The sequence below is a fragment of the Passer domesticus genome, chromosome 9 (genome assembly GCF_036417665.1).
Source record: "Passer domesticus isolate bPasDom1 chromosome 9, bPasDom1.hap1, whole genome shotgun sequence".
NCBI classification, from domain to species: domain Eukaryota; kingdom Metazoa; phylum Chordata; class Aves; order Passeriformes; family Passeridae; genus Passer; species Passer domesticus.
In genome coordinates this window covers 46,364,889-46,386,946 of record NC_087482.1, presented here as the reverse complement: position 1 = coordinate 46,386,946, position 22,058 = coordinate 46,364,889, and the positions used below count along the sequence as shown (strand labels likewise).

Genomic DNA, 22,058 nt, shown 5'->3' with positions numbered 1-22,058 from the left:
ACTACCACTTGTTAGTGTGTTCTGTTTTGGTATATGTTGTTTGAAGGAAATAGAACATTTTGGCAGCATCTAGTGCACCTTTCTTTCATCATCATTTTATAGCTCAGGTGCAGTAGTGGATTGTTTTGAACTATGTCTCCAAGTGCTGTTGTCTTTGAGGAGCCCAGTTACAGCCTCACTTAAAATGCATGTTCCAAACACAGTGTATGTTTATAATAGAAAATTTTTTGACATGGATTGACATGAATCTGAGTCTAATATTCTGTTTTGAGAATCTGCTTTCCTTCCAGTTTATTTGTGCGACTTTTTCAGCCAGTGATAGAAAATAGTTAGTCTTTTTTTTCCTCTTTTTAAGTTTTTATGTTAATTTGATAATTTGTGAGTAGTGTTTTATGAGGCATTGTATAAACTGTCATATGTTTTAAAACATGCTTTCATGTTTGTATGTAGTACCTCATACATTTCCAGTGCTAGCAGCCAAACACTTGTTTCAATATATTTTTGTTTTCAGTTTATATCATGTGTTCTTCAATTTAGCACTATGTGAAACAATTACAAGGCTGTTTTGTGATCTGATCTAAGCAGGGTAAGTTCCAGCCACTGAGTTCAAGGGAGGCAGAACTTTAAGCTGTAAATAGGAACATAATTGTTATATTTGCACTCTGAAATGCCAGACCTCTTGTGATGATTCTGTTGCTTTGCACACAATGTGCTGAATATGAGACATTTGTACAAGAGAAACTGCTGCAGTTCCAGAAAGTAAACCTTTCTTATTCCAATATGATTAGCGTATATGTTTATTGACTTCACTGGCTTTGGGTCAGGCCTCTGATTAATTTACATGTGTTCACTAAGCCAATAAATTTGATACGCCAACTTTGAAGGCCCTAAATTTTGCTAATAGTAACAACAATAGCAAAAATAAAATCAGGAACTAAGTAACTCTTGCTGGTTATGAGGATAACGTTCTGTAATATGTTTAAGAATATAAAGATGCACTTTTAGTTTTCTTTAAAAGTTTAAAAGTAACTGCTGCTTGCTTTTTTTATTAAAAAATTTGCTACACTTGTTCGCACTTCAGTGACTGAACTTTAGTTTGCTTCAATTCTCAAGTATAAATGTAGATTATGAATGGGTTAGTTTTGGAACACTCTTCCCTAACTGGGAGGAATTGATGGCTGTGAGTGAAGTGTATGTCATGCAGAGAGTATCCTCTCAAGGAATTAACCTGCATCTCTTAGGTAACTTGCCTCTCTTCACTTTTTCAGGGTTCCTTTTAGGGTTCGCATTGTTTTGTGTCATCCAGAATAGGAATGTGCCTAACATTTAGATATAGCTGTGCCCATAAAAAAATATATAAACAAATTGAAAACACAGTCTGTAGAATCTTTCATCTTATCAAATGCAGAAAAAAGAGCAATATTTTATTCCAGATCAGCAAAACTTGAAGCAAAATAGCAATCTGTGACTTTCTTAGTTAAAAGTATATATAAAAATACACATACTCACAGATATAGTAACATTGCAGCCTGTGTTTCTTCACTCTTGGTATTAAATTTCCAGTTTTGAACTGAGCTGGTGCACTATCATAAGTGCAGGAATTTTATTTACTTGTTGTATTTTTCATTTGAATTATTTCCTTTAAAATCTGTATGTTTCTATCTTTATGTAGCGGTTCAAAGTGAAAGAAAGCCTTTTGATGTGCAACGTGAAAAACCAACCAACTGTGCAGCTTCTACTGAAAAAATCTATATAAGAAAAGATCTTCGAAGCCCTCTAATAGCAACTCCAACATTTGTGGCAGATAAAGATGGGACACGGTGAGTACCTCAATTCCATGCATCTTCTTTCACATTATTTGTGCATATTACTTTGCAGTCACATCTATATTCTTTCTCCCCCCTGCTCTCAGAGGGAACAGAAAAGAACTCTAATGCACACATCATCTGTTTCCATTACTAAGGCCAATGTAGGTTCTGCTTCTCATGAAAGTTTTTATGTCTGCATACAGGTATGTGGTATTCACATGCCCTCTGAACAGAGAGAAGCTGTGAGACAAGCAGAGAAGAAGGAAAACATAATTCTTATCTCTCTTGCTGTGCCTGTGTTGTGCTAAGGTGGAATGCAAAATGGAGATTGTTTATCCAGAGTGAGGATGTTTTGTTCCCTCGGCCTATCAGGGCCAAGAAGAGTGTGTGTGTTGGACTGTCACGAGACAGTCATGAGAAGGTCAAGGGATAAGTGCAGTTCTGTGCAGTTGTGAGCAAGGGTGAGTGCAAGGCAGATTCAGTTTCCATGCAATATATATAGTATAGCATACTAAAGTAATTATTTAGCCTTCTGATGATGGAGTCAGATGCATCATTTTCTCTCCCCTTCGTTGGGGGTTGCCTGTGCTTTGATACAGGTATGTGGTTTTCAGTTCAGAGCTGGCTCTTGTCCAGGTCAGAGCAATGCAGAGCAAGTGAATGATATTCAAGCAGAAAGCATGTAGGCTAATGCTGTGATACATTTGAGTTAGCACTTCTCTGAAATCAGATCTGCAAATGGCACAATCAGGCTTCCTTCTCCTAAAGGCAATAGTTAGGGAGACTCAGTGGCTGCTGATTCACATCCCAAGAGACTGGTTTCAGCAGCAGCAAAACAGCAGCTTCCTTTTACTATATGGAAGAGGTGGTTCCTGTACCCTGCCGCCATGCAGTTCCTGCATTCTCAGATATCTCCTTAGGCAATGGTTGTGAAAATGAACATCATTACAAACAAAGGCAAGATTTCTTTTTTTTTCTGAATAGACTAAAAAAAGTCTAGGTTAAATATGACATTTTAAAAACTGTAGTTTATGAATGGTTGAGAACTTCGTAAAAATTTTATTCTTCAGTTTTCATATGGGAGGAAGCGTGTGTGTTTAATTTTTTTATATACATATTCCTTATTGAACAAATGACACTGCAGTTAGGAAGTTTGGGCTGCAGGTTTCTTGGAGAATTGTTTTTCAGTGTTCTTGTTTGAAAGAAGTACTCACAGAAACATTTTCTTCTTAAAAATTTCCTTGAGCTACAGATCCATTACAGACTTATAAACACTACTGTACTCATTAAGAACCACTCTGTTATTTATGTAGGATTCAGATTTGCATAATGCATGATAATTTGCTGCCTGTGCTTGTTCACGATGATAGCTGTTAGTGTCAGACCCCTTGTACTGTAATGTCCTGCAGCCTTGCACCTGTGTTGTGTGCACTGGTACCATGTTATGGACATTAGGAGCATCACCTAAGTAGCAAGTAAACTTCTTGCTGACTGCAAAGACTTTCCACTGTCTCCCTAAATTAGATACAGGAGAGGGGAAGGATGTTTGGTCAAAAAGCAGCAAAAGTAAAGGCAGCAGAAATTTTATGCAGGCTTTGATTACATTTTATTCAGTGCTGGCCAGTGTCTTGCTTGGAATACAGAGCTATGCCTTCCTCCAAAGTCTAATATAAAAACTAGAGCTACTAGGTGACTTCCGAGAACATGAGAAAAAAACAGCTTTCCTTAAAGCAGACTAAACCAGAATAAAAAGCAAATGAGAAGATACACATTTGGGAAGTTGTCGTTGTTTTGCACTGGAAATTATAAGATCTTTCTGTCTTTCAGGCTACTTTTTGGGAACTGTTTCAGAAAGACTTAAGTCCTGTTAAATAAACTGTAAGCTTCACTAAATTGTTTATTTAAAAACTGGTAATTCCTTTTATGCTCTCATAAGTTGTTACACATTCTTCTGATTAATGGAAAATACTATTGATCATCAGATGCCTTATGCTTTTGAACAGGTCAGCCGGTCTTCTTGATCCGGGAATGCTCGTGAATATTCAGCAGCCTTTGATCAGGGATGATGGTACAGTCCTCCTAACTGCTGATTCCAAGGTATTACTGGCTCACTTCAGTTCTGAGATAGCTATTAATTTGTTCAGATTACTTGTATCTATTGCACATAGTCTCACATAGTTATTGCTCTTTGGAAGATAAGGTTATGATAAGTGTGAAGAACCACATGAATGGATGTAATAAATTGATCTATAGGATTGTGGTTTCTTTTGGCAAGTATATTTCTGCAAAAGGTCAGCCACAGGTAGTTCTCAATATGATGTCTCATCTGGGACTAGGATTGATAATTAGAATAGGATTTAAAGATAATTGACGGCCATTGTTCTTCCTGGCATTCAGGAAGAAGGAGAAGGTGCACAGGGGAAAAAGAACAAAAAGATTGAAAATGGGGGAAATTATATGTGATATAGTAACTATAATTTTGATTCACTAATACAGTGTTTCCTTTTTAGGCTGAAACAAGCCAGGGTGCCTTAGGAACACTGGCAAATGTTGTAACATCTCTCGCTAATCTCAGTGAGTCACTAAATAATGGAGATACTTCTGAAATTCAACAAGAAGAGCAATCTGCAAGTGAGATTACACGGTATGCATTTATATTTACACCTTATTTAGTAATTTGTGTTCTATGTGGTGTATCCTTGCACTCATTCACTAAAGGAATTTGGCATTATTACACCAGACACAGTATAGATTGCCAGATTGCCCCTACTTTGAAACAAAATACCAGTTCTTTAGAAATCAGTTTTGTGAAGAACTGTGTCCTGTGTTACAAATGTAGCGTCTTAAAGCTAGACCAGATTTGGTTCTCAAAAACATAATAAATTACTAGTTTTTGACCTTGAAAGACTCTGAGAATAGCAACATTTCAGTGCCATTTTATTTCACAGGTGTGTTTTATGTAAGCTTCTCCTGTGCAATGCTTGTGGCCCTAAGCCCTGCTCTTTAGGAGTCTGCATTACTGCAGATTTATTTTTGAGATTGTGCTGCCATAAAGTCTCATGGTAATATAGATTTAGAGTTTGAAATCTTTCTTTTCTTAATGAAAAATATATTAAAAAGGAGCATGGAATATTAAAATTTCCTTGAGATTTGCAAGGTTGGGATTTTTTTTGTTGGATGCTTTTGGTTGTGTTATTTGTGGGAGGGAGGCAGGTTGGTTGAATTTAGCAGTATAGGTTAATACTCGGACTTAGAACTGTCCACTGTTTCTCAAAAAGAAGATTTTTAGGAGGAGCTTAACTGTCATGGTTTAAGAATGGTATTCTCCAATGTAATGTTCACATTTAAACTATGCTGCCACTTACTTTCCCCTCCATCTCCAGTCAGAGGCACAAAAGGCAAAGATCATAGGTTGAAATAGGAGCAATTTACTGGAAACAGCAATGAGACTAGCAAACAAACAGTAACAGCAAAATGAAACAGTAATAGCAACAACATTAATAACAAAAGGTGTAAGAAAAATTATTTACACAGAAAAGCCCCTGACAATAAACAAATACCAGACAGTCTGCCCACTACACTGACTGGAAAACACCTCTCTGGGGGGAGAGAGAAGAGAGAGCGTGAGAGCAAGGAGGACATTAGTTAATGTCCATCTGGGCTGGCTGCATTTAAAGGAAGTATAATGGGTAGTTCCACACATGAGAAAAACAAGATACTGTACCCAGAGAAGGAAAATGTTTATTTCCATTAAGTAAGGATGTTAAGTCTTTCATTTGAACTCTACAAGTGAAGTGAATTAATATTTTTAAATACTTAACACTGCAATGTCAGCTTACATCAACCTCTTATTCCTTCTTTAAAACTGAAAAAAACCTATAAAAATATCTCTCCTCAAAAAAATCTTGACAAAAAAATGGCAAAGAAGCACTATACCATAATACTGTCCACTGGTATGAAATTGGAACACAAAATTCTTCTTTACATTTAAGCTCTGTTAATCCAGAGAGAATTTACAGTGATCTGTTTGGGTAATGATCCAGCAACAGCTTGAATATAAAGAAGACCGGGGACCAGTCTGTCTTTTGTTACTGTCATAAGACTTTTAAGGCTCTATGTATACTGGGAGATCAGGAGTGCCTGCCCATATTTCATCTTAAGGGAAAGGAAATTCAGGCATATTGTCTAGAAGAAAACCACACTGTTCTCCACTGTTCCTAAAAGCTGAAGATCAAGGATGGGGACAAGGACAGGGGGATGGGGACTTTGTTCTTCAGAATACATCTGGTCTGTAGCCCTCACTGAATCTGTGAGGAGGATAGTAAATACTAAGTGCAAGAGGACTGTTGAGATTTATGCTTCAGTGGGACTGGTGATAGAATCAGAAGGGCAGAAGTGAAAACGCATGGCTTGAGATAAAGACAGTTTAATAGGTGACGCAAAAGCCACACACACAAGCAAAGGAATTAATTCACTACCTTCCATGGGTACTCAGGTGTTCAGCCACCTCCAGGACAGCAGGGCTCCACTATGTGTAACAGTTACTTCCAAAGACAAATGCTATCGCTCCAAAGATCCCCCCACTTCCTCTTTCTCACCCCTTTATATGCATGACATCACAAAGTATGGAATAATCCTTGTATCAGCTGGGGTCAGCTGTCCTGGATGTGTCACCTCCAAACTTCTTACGCACGTCCAGCTTCCTCACTGAAGGGAGGAGAAGAAGCAGAAAAGGTCTTTACACTGTGCAAGCACTGCTGTGCATAACAAAAACATCTCCACATTATCAACGTTGTTTTCAGTACAAATCCAAAATGTAGACCCATACTACCTTCTTTAAGTGAAGAAATTAACCCTATCCCAGCCACAACCAGCACAGCACAAGGCCCCTTTACTAGTACAAATACTAGGATAAATCTATCAGCAGGATTTACAGTATGAACTCCTTCCCTTACAGGGAGCTCTTTTACCAGTAATAGATGGGCACATATATTTGTTTTACTAATGCCCAAAGAGTACAAGAGGGACCAAATTGTAATGAAAAGTCTGACCTTGTGTCATCCTAAAGAATTCTTGCGTATGTTGCCTCTAAGTGGAAATATTTTACAGCATTTAATTTGAGTACTATGAAATTTTTAACATCTAAGGAAGCACTCTTTAATTGTTTACTAATTTTTTATTTTTTAGGGCATTTGATACCTTGGCTAAGGCACTTAATACTATAGATGGTACAACAGCTCATAACTTGGCAGATGGGATGGATCCTACAGGAGGAGGGAATATTCATGTAATCAGTAGAGATCAGTCAACACCAATTATTGAAGTGGAAGGACCCCTACTTACAGATACACATGTCACATTTAAGGTATGTGCTTCTTTAAATGTCATATTAAAAAAACCTAATGCTTAATATGTATGAGCTCCTACATAATTTCTTGTCTTGTATTCCCAATTTGCATTCCTTGCCAGTAGTAATGAGTTATTTAGTACAATTTTCCTTTGACAACTTCTTGTCGCACTGTTGATTGTGATGGACTATGAGAGTAGTTTGAATGTTTTTGCTAGTTATTTCATGATGATAAAAACTGGTTTGTGTCTGAACTATATGTGTTGTATTGTACTTTTATATTTTGCAGCTCACAATGCCCAGTCCGATGCCAGAGTACCTTAATGTACACTACATCTGTGAGTCAGCATCACGACTCCTTTTCCTCTCTATGCACTGGGCTAGGTCCATACCTGCATTTCAAGCTCTTGGGTAAATGGACATACTCCATTTGAATGGTTTGCTTTTGAATGAATTTAAGCACTGATCTGAACATTTCCCAGCTATTTTGAACTTTTTTATTTACAATATTGTTTAATTTTTAATTAATAATTTAAAATGTGGGAAGACTATGCAACATTCCCTGTTTTGAAGAATAAAACAGAAGAGGCAGAGGGGAGGGTAATTACAATATTCGATGTTACTGTGGTTACAGAAACTAAAGCCAAATCAAAAACAAGCATTAATTTGTAGAAATTAAATGCTTGCTTTTGATATCTTGCTAAAGAATTGACAAGCACCATTTCACAGATAACCTGAAATGATTTCCCATAGTCTATAATTTCTTTCTGCTTCTTGAAGTACTTGTAATTTGCTAATATATGCCTGTTACCAAAAAGTTTTGCAATAGATTAATCCTTATTATGAATTGCTATACATAACATAATTATACATAGGGCAATACCAAGCTGATATGCAAACTACCTAGCATTGTTTGATTTTCTGCTGTTTATAGGCAGGACTGTAATACGAGCCTTGTGCGTGCCTGTTGGAACGAACTGTTTACCTTAGGGCTGGCACAGTGTGCACAGGTGATGAACCTGTCAACTATCCTGGGAGCGATTGTCAACCACCTCCAGAACAGCATACAAGAAGGTATGTTACCAGTACTGCTAACAATACAGGGATGTTTGGATAACATTGCTCACAAGGTGTTTCCCCATCAGTAGCAGAATTGTTTACCAGGAACCAGGAGAAGGTGAAGCTTTCTCTTGCATAATTATCTTTCCCCTGGAGATCTACAGTTTTGTTGCACTCTCCTCACAGAGATGTCTGTGGGACAGAAGTGTTCATAGAGGCAAGGGGCTCTTCTATGCATGACTGGAAAGACAGTACATCCTAAACTACTCCTTGGATGTGCTCAGAGTTTTCTTCCCATCCAGATGTATGTTTTTTCCTCTTAGAAAAATTAGATCCTCTTTCAAACCACACCAGACTTTTTCCTTCTAGAACTTTCCTTCTCCTCTTTGTGGTGTAAAAACACAGCATTTGCCAATTATCACAACAAGCATATTCTTGTATGTACAATGGTTTTGGATAATACTGTAATGCAATAATGATTAATGTATTTTGAAGTGCTCTTGAAGCATTAAGCAACCTAATTTCTTGACATTCTTAACAAGATGTATGTGATTTTATTTTTTAATTCAATGTTGGTCTGTTGACAATGATGATTATATCTAGAATGGATGAAAATCTGTTATATTTACTTTTTTTATTCTTTCAAGACCCTTCCAATCAATAGGATTGATTAGCATGAAAATAATATTCATTTTTAAAAGGAGGAAGAAAACAATACTAGCAGTTTTAAACTCTGCAAACACAGCATAAAAAATGAAAACTACTTTAAATCTACATGTTCATTAAAAGCACTTACAGAATACTATTTGGTACCAATTTTTTATGGTACCATTTTTTAATAACTTTTGTATAGTATCATTATTGTGCACACAGCAAAAATCTGAAAATAGGTTTTTACTGAGGAGAGTAAAACAGATGTATTTTTCTACAGCTGAAGGATATTAAATATTTTTCCAGCTATCTTCTTTATCTATTTTATAGTTCTACAATCAAGTTTTAATCTACTTTATTAGCTTCATCATGATAAAGTAAATTAAACTGAAATTTGATTCTTTAATGGACAGTATGCTTTACTACTTACTCTATATAATGAATATAGAGTTTTTTCTTGTTTTGGTTTTGGGTTTTTTTTTTGTTGGTTGGGTTTTTTTTTTTGTTTTGGTTTGTTTTCTCATTTTCTCAAGAGAGCCTGGACAGTCCCAAAATACAACAGAGTGCTGCTCCTATCCTGCACAGAGGGGCAAAATTTGAAAAGATCAATAGGAAAACCTGCATATTGGATGTTCTATGCAAAGTTAGGCTTTATATCTATTTCAGAATACAAAGAGCTTCGTTCCAAGCAGTGGAGAGGAGTAAGTGGCAGGGCTATTGCAGCTGTTTCCACTTCTGTTCTTATGCATCAATATTGTAAAAATATTTTTTCTATAACCTGTACTTGCACTCATACTGTGTTAGCTGAGACCAGCCAATAAAAGCGGATCATTAGTGTTATTTATCTATTCTGCAAAGTTATCATGTTATATTGCGTATTATACCTTCAAAATTCAAAACAAAGTGAAGAAATTTCAGAACTTCATTTATTTATTAGTGATGGAGCTACGTAGAGACTCTGGAATTCTAGTTTGCTTTGCCTGAGTTTTTCTGGGCCATATTTTCCCACTTAATACAGGAATAAAATCATTACATTATGTCTATCTTCATCCATCTTCAGTAACTAAAAATTACACACAATGTTTTAAGAAATGTAGATTATGCTTTCATTCTTATTTCAAGACTCTGCAAAAAATGGTTCTTCCATTCATTGAATCTTCTTATTGCAGTTTCAGAAAATAGATCAAATAGTAATAAACTATGTCAAAGATTCTGTTTAAGCTACATGGGGTCTAAGCAATCTTGCTATGTACTATTAGCTGTATAGAGAAAAATAAAATATTCAAATTATATTAAATACTAGCATTGGAGATTATGGCAGGAATAAAATTCTAATGTGTTTTTCAAGGAAAGGTTTTATCCCTTGTAAACTGACTTACTTCTGAAGTTTGATAATAGCAATTATATATTCAAAAGTTTGTCTTCATGTATTATCTAATGTTTTTATTCCTTGACTAGTTTGTAGATAGGCAGTCCAATATAAGGATTTCTATTTACCAAACCAGAAATCTCTCCCTTCCTAGTTTAGCAGCTAATACCACTCACTTGTAACAGATCTATAAATAAAATAAAATTTTAAATTGAAATTTTAAGATAGCTTATGAACCCAATATAAGGAATGTGATCTTTCAAATTATAGAAGAATCTGTGTATGTGCATTTCAGTGAATTTACCCTATCAGACACGAAAAAGACTATTTACCATAGCTAATGAAAAGTTCACTCCAGAAAGTGTAGATAGAGGAGAAAATAGCTCTGTCATTACTGTTCTTGCGTTCACTTTTGGAAAGGCTGATTCAATAATGTTTGAATTTAAAATTAGGGTTGCATGTTAGCACTTCCTTTGTGCTTCTGTTCATTCCCAGAATCACTCTAGCCATTTGTAGAAGAATGCACCATAATTTCAGAATCTCTGTTCAGAACAGTATATCACTGGAAAAAGTTTGGTGTGGCAGATTATGCTATCCTGGCAACAGGATAACATTCTGTTCCTAGAATGTTCTTAACATTCTGTTTGTTAGCTCTGGGTCTGACTTAACTTTATAAATTCACTTTGCTTTCATAATAATTCAGGCCACCCTTACATGTTAAGTGGTTCTAAGACAGCAAAAGACTTGCAAATATCACTTGACTTGGTTTATAAAACTTTGTTAATATATTAGAAATACTTGAGCTCAGATGAAATAGTAAGCAATATCTTTTTGTAGATAAACTTTCTGGCGACAGAATAAAGCAAGTCATGGAACACATCTGGAAACTTCAGGAGTTCTGTAACAGCATGGCCAAGCTTGATATTGATGGATATGAATATGCATACCTTAAAGCTATAGTCCTTTTTAGCCCTGGTAAGGAATTTATTAACCATATCTTTTTAAATAATAATCCTTAATATGTCAATTCTTTACATTTTTAAATGAAACTAGTATCTTGAGATGAGACTCATCTGTTTAGTTGCAGATAAAATTACTGTTTCATAATGTTCATCACAATATGTTTTAAAATAACTTCAGGGCAACATATCCATGTTATTTACAGTTCCAATCTATGAGGTGTTTCCTGTACATCCATCCTAGAAGATTAGATTCTCAAGTATTACTCATAGATTCTCAGCTGAAGGTATCTGGAATGTGTACTAGCAATATTAGTGAGGTAAATGGTGAGAAGGATTAGAAGAAATGCATTCTCTGAGTGACAAAAAGAAATTTGCTTCAGTTTTAGTATTTTTTATATACTTTTAAGAGGAATAGCTGAAATATGAGCAGAAATACCTATTTTATATGAAACTTCCTCAAAATCTCAAAGACTGAATGAAAACAGGCTGTCTTCCATTTGTTTTGAAAAAATGACAGCAGATAGCTAAAGCAGAATCAAGTGTTTCTGAAATACGGAAATTTACTCAAAGAAGATACTTGAAATTTTCAGGAATGATTAGGTAAGGACATTAAAGAAACTGGAAGTGGCAGTCTTTTCGGCAGAGATGGCAAATGTTTCTAGGACACACAAAGGTTAATCTACAACTGCTGACAGGCTGAGTAAAAGGGAAAGTTTTGCTCTGAAATGCATATTATTTATTTTAATTTGAAGGTATTTACCACTTTGTATTTAATAGAATACAAAGTAAAAGGATATATTGTTATTGGTGTGTTTGCTTGGGGGTTTTTTGCATTGATAACTATTTTTCTCTTTGTAATAAAACTTAATTAGAAGATTGTGGTGTCCTGAAATGTTCTTTTGAATTTTTCTGGGGAGATTGTCCCATTAGAGTTAGGTTTATTAGGGGTTTTATTTGAGTTGGAAAAGCAAGACACACTACCCAAGCTCAAGGTAGCCTTTCTTATTTCAAGGGACAAGCAGTTTGGACACAAGAGTGAAGGTATTTTGGCATACAAAGAGAGGTGATATTTTGTGGGTTTGCTTTTTTTTGCTCTGATCATGTGCCTGTCTGAGGAGCTGAGGCAGCTGGAATTAAAACATGAGACAGACTAAAGAAGATTAAGACACTGATCTATCAAAAAAATAACCTTAGATACTGCTTAGCCAGCCTGGTTAGAAAAAATAACAGAGGCAAACATGTTTACATTTAAACAGGCAAAGTTAAAAACAAATTCTGTGTCATTGCCTGGTACACACATACAGGCTTAATCTTTGTCCACTTTCTTATGGACCCACACAGCTCTAGAGAGAAAAGTGAACAAACTAATTCTGAAGCCAGGAAGTAAATGCTTACCTTTATACAGCTAGCATGTTAAACATCACAATACCAGAGAAATATTTCATTGAAATTAAATGTGAGAGTCTTATAAATACATCTATTTCACAATGTATAGGGAAACAATCGACATACAGAAATGTTTTGTTTCTTTAGATCACCCTGGTCTGACCAGTTCAACCCAAATAGAAAAATTCCAGGAGAAGGCACAGATGGAATTGCAGGACTATGTACAAAAAACCTATCCAGAAGACACTTATAGGTATTTATTGTCTAAAGTACCCAAAGTAATGTTGTGGGCTGTAACTAACAGAACTACAAAATAATGTAATTAATGTTTTTGACATCTGGGGTTTGGGTTTTTTTCTGACTGTGGATGAGAAAGAACTAAAACCTAATTTGTAAAAGCAAGCAGGTTTGTTTAAAAATATGTAGAAATAAGAATAGCTGTCTAACTTCCTCCATGTAAATTGAATTTATTAGTACTTTCTTGGTTTTTGAGTGGGTTTTTGAGACTCTCATAGTTGTGTTTAGAAAAGTAAACAGATTTACTTACTTATTTTTTTAGAAGTTTGGGGGACAACTGCTTCAACTGACTAATTCACACTGCTTCTTTTTTCAAGTTATTATTTTAAAGTCTCTCTGACAACTAAAAGATGATTATCCTTGAAATGTTTTTCAAGTTGCATATGCAGAAAAATGTTAGAACTGTCAGTTATAGCCCTTGGAAAAACAACGATTACATATAACAAGGAACAATAACCACTGCTCAAACTTCTGTTTGTAAGAAATTCCCACATCCTAGTTATTTTCTCCTCTGGGTTTGTTTGGTTTGTTTTGGTAATTTCTAAGGACTTCTCTGAAATTATCTAGCTTGCTCTTTTCACTTCTCAACTATTCTGTTTGTTATGTGCTAGAAACAATTACTGTATTTTCTAACAATCTCCATTAAAATGTAAAATTCATCAACAAAATTATTTTCTGCACTATCAGGGAACTTCTTACCTCTGTCTGCAAGATATACTAGAACATGTTCTTTTTTACTGTGAAAGGCATCCTCATGTAAAGAAGAAATCCCAAACACTTAAGCACTGTCTGGGGGTAGAATAACTAAAAAGGAGAAAAAAAAACTGTCTGAAAAAGAGAGTTTCTCCCATCTCTGTTTTCTGCACTGATCTTACAGAATTAACACTGTGGTGCCATGAAAATAGGATTCTCTGCCTCAGAAATATCCTCAGATCCCACATTCTTCCATGTACAATTGAGGCCTTCTGGTTTGATTAGTGAGAGCTGAATATCTACCATAAAACTAAATATAAAATTTGTTCCATATACTTACTTCTCATAATAGTGTCTCAGAGAAGAAAATCAGAGTTGCATTCCCCAAGCAGTGTCTTGTATTTTAAGTAAATAGTGTCTCCATCTCCATGCTCACCCATAGACAAGTTTACAGAACAAATCTGATTATTTCTGAGCAACTGAGATGGGGGACAAGTGTTACAATTTTCATAAAAACAACAGCATAGTTTTAATATTTTTGCCTTGAAGTTTACAAGGTATGGTATATTAGCAGAATGGAACATAGATATTTTCTCCATAAGTATTCAAGCATTTTCCAGAGCACCTGTGGTCAGTCCTACCTGAGGTGTTTCCTATTACAAGGTTCTGGTTCAGAAAATTTATTTGGTTTAGCATTTGTGATGCACATCTGCCATATGAATGGCAGCAAAATGCTTTCATCACTGTCCTAAATTTCATAGTAATGGGAAGTCTAGCATTTCAATAGTCACTTAATTGTACTGGATATCTGTTAACATCGTAGTAAATAAAACACCAAGGCAATTTGGGAATATTTATGCTTAACAGTACATTCCCCCAAATTCCTTCTCTCATTAGAAGCAGATTCTCTTTTTTTCTATTTCTACACATCCAGTCCCCTTCCTGCTATCTCATTTGGCATGAAGTTGCTAGGCAACTGAGGACTATGCTGTTTATGGCTGAAATTTTAATTAAGCATTGTACTCTTAAAATGGTACAAATGTTCACACTAATCAACATGAATATTATTAGTCCCAGCATTGTTTGTCCAGAGCTGGGAATTTCAAAAGCAGGCCAAGAAAACTGTGTGCTTGTACATACATGTTCTATCTACAAAGGGCATTAACATGTCCCTTTCATTGGAAAACTACAAAACTACTTGGCTTTCATTTTGCTTGCAGGATAGAACAGCAACTGTTCTTTTTGTCACATAGCCAAATTAGCTTTAATTGCCTCTTTATGCCTATTCATGAATTATGGTAATAATAAAGGCAGATCCAGCTCTTTAGCCATAGAGTCTTAAACTGGTCTTACATGTATTTATAATCCACTGAACTTCTTTTTCAGGCTAGCCCGGATCCTAGTTCGCCTGCCAGCACTTAGGCTGATGAGCTCTAGCATCACCGAGGAACTGTTTTTCACAGGTCTCATTGGAAATGTTCCCATTGACAGCATAATCCCCTACATTCTCAAAATGGAAACAGCAGAATATAATGGTCAAATAACTGGCACGTCTGCATAGAGGGAACAATGTCATTTGAGGGATTGAAGTAATTTTCACAAAAACTGTATAATTACAAAGTTAAAACAGTAGTGTTTTGGTATGTGCAGATAATTCCAACTTGTTATCAGTTTCCTGACAGATTTCTCCTTGTCTTTTTCTGATGTTGACAAAATTTAAAGCAGCTATTAAAACACCTACTATAGGACCTTTCCTGCCACAAGGAATATTTTTGATGCCTTTCATTTAAAAGGCCGTAGATTACTGAACATACTTTTCACATGCTTTGTATTTAGAAACTATCAGTGGTTAAAAAGAGTTTTATAATATCAGAGTAGTAATAAAATTACTTTAAAAGTAAAAAGAACAGTATGTATATATTTAAAAATATCCTTGGAATGAATGTCTAGCAAATGCCAGGGTATAATACTAGCACTTTGTAATCACTTCTTGTCAGAGCAACAGCATCATCAACATCCTGCTTATGAGTATGGAAAATGAAAAAAATGCATATGTCCTTAGTCAAAATGCTAGTGATTTTTGTAAAAATGTAGAATGCTAAAGAAGACAATCATTTAATCTACAGAAAGTCACTTGCTGTTATGTTATGCATGAAATATTAATGTGGGTCCTTAAATCAGATATCCACATTATATGAAACTATATCTGTTAAATTAGTGCAGTTGTAATACATGGTACAGTGCAGTCATAGTGACTATTATGTGCTACAGGAATTCCCCATGCTAGAGAAAAAAAAGTGTTTGTCACAATAATGATTAAATATGCAGGTTCCTTAAAGTGTTTATTCAGACAAACACAATCATGCCAAATGTTATTCTAAGAAGCAGCCTTTCGACTTTGGGGAAAAGCAGTCATTAACTGGAAGAGCAGTAATTTTCAAATAGAGCGGTGTGATGCTCTTTGAGTGTGCTCTTTGTATGCTCCAAATTTACTCCTCCTCTCTGTACTCTGAACACCCTCATAATGTGGCCACAGGGTACAATTTAAGACCTGAACTGTGTACCTCTGGTCATCGGCATGAGTTTATTACAAAGTTCTCTCACTTTTATCTCTCGCTCCCTCCCTCACGGAGCCCTCCCAGTTTTGCAGTGTTCTCAACTTTCCTGTCACTCAGTATGAAACCAAAATATAGTTAGGATTTACTCTCACTCATGTACAATTGCAGTTGATGATTGATGCACCATGGAGGTATTAAATGAACTACTTTTTAATTGTCTCGAGTGATGAGCCATCAACATGTTTGCTAGTAGCTGCTAGCATAGGTTTCATTTTAGTATAATTTACTATTATGGCTGTTCACTATATTAAAATCAATAGGGTTTTTTAAGTCATAGCAATTAATACCTTCATCTGATCCTGGCACATTAGATGCATTAATTATTTTAATTATTTGTGTGTTAGAGGCATTCGTACTTTAGTAGATTTATGTGACAAAACTTATCTAATGGTAAGTTCAGCACTTTGGTTTTTCTTCTGTTATTGATATTTATTTAGAAACATCAACTAGGTTGGTGTTTGTGACTTTTCAGAGTCTGAATTGTAGCCAGAAGACCTTAAGCAGCTTTAGATGAGGCTTCTAAAGTAACAAAAAGAGCTTGTATACTTCATGCTTGTTAGGAGGCTGACATTTGTAGCACTTACTGTGACACAAAAGACAATTTAATTTTAGCTTCTAGATGCATTAAAGTCTTCTACTGTTACTATTTTTAGCACATTCAGAATCTTCTTTTCTCAGAAGGGTATTACAGAGTCCAGTATCCTTACAGAGATTTGGAGTCAAATTATCACAGTCACAAAGTGATTCCAGGAAAAGTTCATCTCACTGAAGCTCTACTTCGTGCCAATATTTATTCTCTTCAGAACTTCTGAGGTTCTATTTCTGCTGCTCTTGAAATGAAAATATTTTAACTTGACAGACATACAGTAATAAATTATCTGATTTATCTGAACCTGAGCAAATGTGTATACTAGTCACAATTCCATCAGACAAATGTTAGAATTCTGTGCTGACTGAGACTGGGGCATGATAATGAGGCAATGTAGGGAATGATAATGAGGCAGTAATGTCCACTGTGCTTCATTTGTTTTCCAACTCTTTTGCAAAGGAACTGGATTTGAATCTTGTAGATAAAAAGCACTTGGGACTAGCTTTGTCCCATATGATTTTAATTGCATTTGTGACAAATGTAGGTATACTCTTTTCTTCCTTTTATTTACTTACATGGGACTGTAGAGTCAGAACTAACATCATGTACAAAAGTAATCTTTCTCAGCGTATTTACATTGCTTATGAATTGGCTGCAATGCTTTGGTGTCTGTGAAGTTACTCTGGCATGAAACTGGTAGAAGAGGAAAAAATCTCCAGGGAGAGATCCTTCTAAGAAGTCATACAAAGCTTTCTTTTAGCTGCCTTAAAATGTTAGATCATTAAGAAGGCTTAGTTTTCAGAGCACACTGTGGCAAGAAACTATGGTTGCTCTCCACTGATTAGCTGGCGTCATTGGCCAAGTCTCCTTTCACCATCTTCTGAAGCCCATGGCCCCCCAGACAGCCACGACGCCTCTGGTGAGGAGCTCTGGTTCCAGATCTGTGCGCAGAATCCAGCAGCTCTGCATCACCATTACAGTTCCCTTTGGCAAAGGGCACATTCTGAGGCTGCCATAGAGAAGCCAAGTCAGGGCTGAAGCTGACTGAAGTAGGTGAAATCAGTTTCCTGACTCTTGTTTCTCCTTTGGCAGAGACTGTAAAACACTTGTGTGGTTTTTTTATTGTTCTGTATAGTACACAGAACTCATTCTTGAATGAATTATTTCATTCAGGATACTGCAGGTGTCAGTAGATTTTCCTGCCCATTAAAGTTCAGAGAGTAGTTAGGATTCTTTCCTGATTACCTGCTGTTTAATTAGTAAAAGACAATTTTAAATAAATAGCACCAAATAGCATGACTAGGAAAGGGTTTCAGGAATATAGATTAACCAGGAAGACAGAACTGGAAATTAATGGGTTGAGGGTACTGCTCAATCAGTGACAAAGCAGCTTCCTGCACTAACAGCACCAGTCAGGGCTCTGTTTGAAACAGGAGAAGTGAGCAGTAGAACTGGCAGATCAGTCAGACACACAGGTGTACCAACACATACCTATTGGATGATACCATCCTGGAAAGAACAAAAATGTTGATTTTCTATTTGAGATCCCTCTCTTCCTCCCCAGTTACTCTTAATAGTGCAAAACCAGGGCATGTTGGGGTTTTTTTTTCACCTACTCTTGTCCATAAGAGGAAAAGCATAAATGCCAGAAAACACAGGCAGATTCCCCCCTGTTCCCAGGGTTTGCCACACAGCAACAGAAGAGCTTTTGCAGGAGTTGGCTTTGGTGATAAGCATGGGCCAGCTGACAACAGCACACAACAGTGTGCAGTCCTAACAGCTCCAAACATCCAGGATGAAACAGCCAAATGAGCGCATGGTCACCCTAGAGAGGAAAGTGAGGGCTAGAGGAAGGACAAGTTGCCAGCATCTACTGGATCTTGAATGACAGGAACTTAGTTTAGAAACAGCTTTATATGAAAAATTACCAAGAGGGGATGGAAAAGGAGAGAAAACGAAAGCATTTACTTTTTGCACCTTTTAATTCTAAAGTTGCTGAGTCATTTTAATAGTAAATACTCCTGAATTAAGTTCAGGCTTATTGTTTGATGCCATTAGCCCATGTTAGATAATGCTCCAACCCTACTTCAGCTGCAATCAGTGTTATCAACATATGGGAAATTATTTGTGAAAAAAAAAAAAAATTAGAAAGTTCTTTATACTGGGGTTACAAGTTAAAGTAAAATTCTTTGTAAAGTTTAGATGCTCTAAGTTTAAGCATCTAAAGTTTAGATGTTTTTTATTGTGAAGTCAAGCTAAGTTCATCACAGGTAATACTGTTGTAATGTTCCATTAATGCCCACAATCTGTTCAATCCTCTGAGTTACGTGAATGCTTTATGAAAATGGCTTATTATTGTTAAATTCCTGCCTTTCTTTTTAAGGGGTTTGATAGAGTTATACATGTCTGTTTTGTGCCTCCCACCATGGTGCATTTCTGCATGTTCAGTTCTAGAACTCACTCGAGCAGCTGATGCATATGTACATAGCTGTATGTATGTGTGTATGAATGTATATGTTTATACCTCTCTGTCTAAATATATTCTGTACAGTGTATAGGAAATGTGTAGTGTATGTATATATGTACAGATATGGAGCCATTATTCATCTATTCTGTGTGCTAAAGTTTTTTATTCATTTGCTAATCAAGAGCATCCTAATTTGGTGAATCCTCACAAATTTCAGAGCTTTGCACCTTTTTTCTAAAGCAGTCTGAATCCACTATTTGCTGTTCAGAACTGACAAATATATTCCATGAATTTTCTTGCTTTTATATTATTCTCTTTACCTTTTCTCATTTGACCTATAGAGGTCTGCTCATCAATAGTCAATATTAAGCATATAATGCCTTTTAAAAATAATGAATAAATAACTATAGTCATAGAAAATGCTTCCCTGCTCATTATATACTCATTCTTTTCCAGCCCTCCTGAGATACTTTTGTAAAGTTGTATTTTTTGTGAAGCTTGGTAAGAGACTGATTTTTTGGTTTTAAGTCTTCATCTATGGCTAATTGAAAGTAAACCAAGTTGCCAGTTATCACTGAACTGCAGCACACAGAACAGGAGGTGACAGATGCTGTTTAATAAATCAGTAGTCCTATTGTCGTAGCAATCTCAGGAAATCAACCTGTGAGTTAGAGACTGTGTGCTCTGGTCAGTGAAACAGCAGCTCTGGTATAATGGTAATTAAATAGTAGGGACATTGCAGGTAGTTTATTTCTTAGCAAGCATCAAGACATCTTCAGGATTTTCACAATGTGTTTCAATTGTATATTTACTTTCCAAAGTTTTTATTTTCCAACCTAAACTGAACATAGCTAGTTTCTTAATTTAGTTGTCAGACTAATGTCCCTTTCCACATTCTGTCCTCTCCTGGGTCTGCAATCTGTGCAGTTCCTGCACTGCCTGTGACAGTGCCACTGTCCATGTGGGACCTGTGCACACAGTTGGGAAATGAGATGTGGAGAAAGACAATTTCTTATTCATAATGAGGACTCAAACATTTACATTATCAAAGCTTGTTCTTCCCTTTAGATGAAGTTAAAAAGGAAGCCTTCATAAAGTAAATATGTTTGTTAACTGTGGGTTTTTAAAAAACCATTTCGCAGACCATGCAGGGCAGTAGTTCGGCAAGTCTTGTTTCTGTCATTAAAAAGGTGAAACAGAATTTTCTGGGCATTTATTTCCACCTTTTGTGCTCACTGTGACAAAGACTTGTGTATGCTTAATCCGATACTAAGACACTAATCAAAACAGCATAAACTTTGTGCATGCTTAAAGTGAACCACAAGTCTGAGGAAAGTTTGCTATGGAAAATGCTGAGAATGCTCTTTCTTAGTATATTGGTTAGTGAGCATTTGTAAGCTTTTATTTCAAATATAGGAATAAACCTATAGCATTTCAAAACCTTATTTCTGTGATTTTCAGCAGGAAAAATATGTAAATTAATGTCAGGAATTTCTGTGACAGATGTTCCTTCGATGGTGTCTGGACAATTGGTGGTGTTTGAATGCTTGCTTTCCTCTCTAAAGGTAAATAGAAACCTGAAAGTCTGTTAAAGTCACTGTACTGCAGGAACACTTTTAAAGTTTAGGATGCCAATTGGGGCATTAATGCAAGACTGAATATGTTTAAAAACTCAACTGTGAATTCAGGAAAAAAAAAATGCAAAGTTCAGTGAACCAAATGTGTTATATACACATTTGAATTGTTTGCATTCTGAAGGACAAAATGTGCTCAAATTTAGTGGCAATAAAGGCTCTGCAATAATACAACACAGGTCCATTTTACAGTATTTTCATGACTGTGGGTTAAAATAGGACTTAATAAATTTAAAACATAAAGCACAGTCTTTAAGAAGAAAACATTTTACTTACAGCTGGTATATGTTAAATTTTCTGTATATGGAATCAAGATCAAATGTTGGAATATTTTTAGTAATTAATCTGTACTCTGAAATACACTGGAAGCCAGTGTTCATAGTTTCCTAACTGAAAACTGCACAGTTGTATCTGCATTGGCATACTATGGAGTGCTGAGCTCCTAAAAAACAGCAAATTTTTGAAAAAAGGAAGTATCTGCTTTCAGTTCCTTGGGGTATTTTCTGGAAGTCTGTATTCCTTATAATTTAGAAAACTAAAACTGCAAAAATTTCTAATTTCTCACAGCTTCTTTTCTGAAATCGGTATTGTTGTGTGTGATAGCATTTAAAAATAATAGCATGTTCTTTTTTTAAACTAAATTTTATATCCAAACAATGTTTTCAGTCACAAAGAGGAATTTGCATTGTCGTGTTTGTATATAGAGTATTGCAGTGCATGATTTAGCTTATGCATTTTATTAAATGCTGTTGTGACATTATATTGTTGCAGTTAATACTAGTAGCTAAATGAGGTTTCTACCATTAAAGTGAATTACAAATGTAATTGCATTCTTGAGTTTTATTTTGAAGTTCATTTAAGTTCCTCATGAACAGGAGCTGTCTAAGCCAAAGACATAATTTACTATCTTTTAGGGAGAAACATCATTTTGCCCTCACCACAGTGATTATCTTAGGAGAGATTTAACGGGGTCTGGTATAGAAAAGAAATTCCATTAACTTACTGACTCCAAGAAGCTTCTCTAGGAGGAGACAGAGCTTTTCCTAAGTTTTTAATTCATCGTGAACAGATAAGCTTTGGGTGGCCCCAAAGCTGTCGCCGCTGTGCGCGGGGCCCCTCACGGGCCCTCACAGCCCCCTCACGGGCGCCCACGGCTCCTCACGGGCCCCTCAAGGGCG

General features: G+C 35.9%; 1 protein-coding gene and 1 long non-coding RNA gene across 14 annotated transcripts in view; one reads left to right on the top strand and one right to left on the bottom strand.

Annotated features, from left to right (window-relative positions):
• Positions 1-15,065, bottom strand: part of LOC135308277 (uncharacterized) — a 28,114-nt gene extending 13,049 nt beyond the window's left edge. The window contains exons 1-2 of one of the 4 annotated variants that reach the window (XR_010368798.1): positions 14,926-15,065; positions 1,510-13,683 (exon numbers count right to left, since the gene is read on the bottom strand). This is a non-coding gene — a long non-coding RNA (uncharacterized LOC135308277). Of the gene's footprint in view, positions 1-1,509 lie in introns of all 4 variants that reach the window. The other 3 variants (XR_010368795.1, XR_010368797.1, XR_010368796.1) reach the window with 3 other exon arrangements.
• NR2C2 (nuclear receptor subfamily 2 group C member 2) overlaps positions 1-21,705 on the top strand; it is a 37,340-nt gene extending 15,635 nt beyond the window's left edge. For 8 of the 10 annotated variants that reach the window (XM_064433215.1, XM_064433210.1, XM_064433213.1 and 5 more), the window contains 9 exons: positions 1,673-1,820; positions 3,812-3,905; positions 4,319-4,452; positions 6,996-7,173; positions 7,445-7,566; positions 8,090-8,229; positions 11,072-11,209; positions 12,730-12,835; positions 14,959-21,705. In XM_064433215.1, coding sequence (XP_064289285.1) covers positions 1,673-1,820; positions 3,812-3,905; positions 4,319-4,452; positions 6,996-7,173; positions 7,445-7,566; positions 8,090-8,229; positions 11,072-11,209; positions 12,730-12,835; positions 14,959-15,133 — 1,235 coding nt within the window. In that variant the 3' untranslated portion in view covers positions 15,134-21,705. The remainder of the gene's footprint in view (positions 1-1,672; positions 1,821-3,811; positions 3,906-4,318; positions 4,453-6,995; positions 7,174-7,444; positions 7,567-8,089; positions 8,230-11,071; positions 11,210-12,729; positions 12,836-14,958) is intronic. The other 2 variants (XM_064433217.1, XM_064433218.1) reach the window with 2 other exon arrangements.
• Positions 21,706-22,058: the final 353 nt, after the last annotated feature.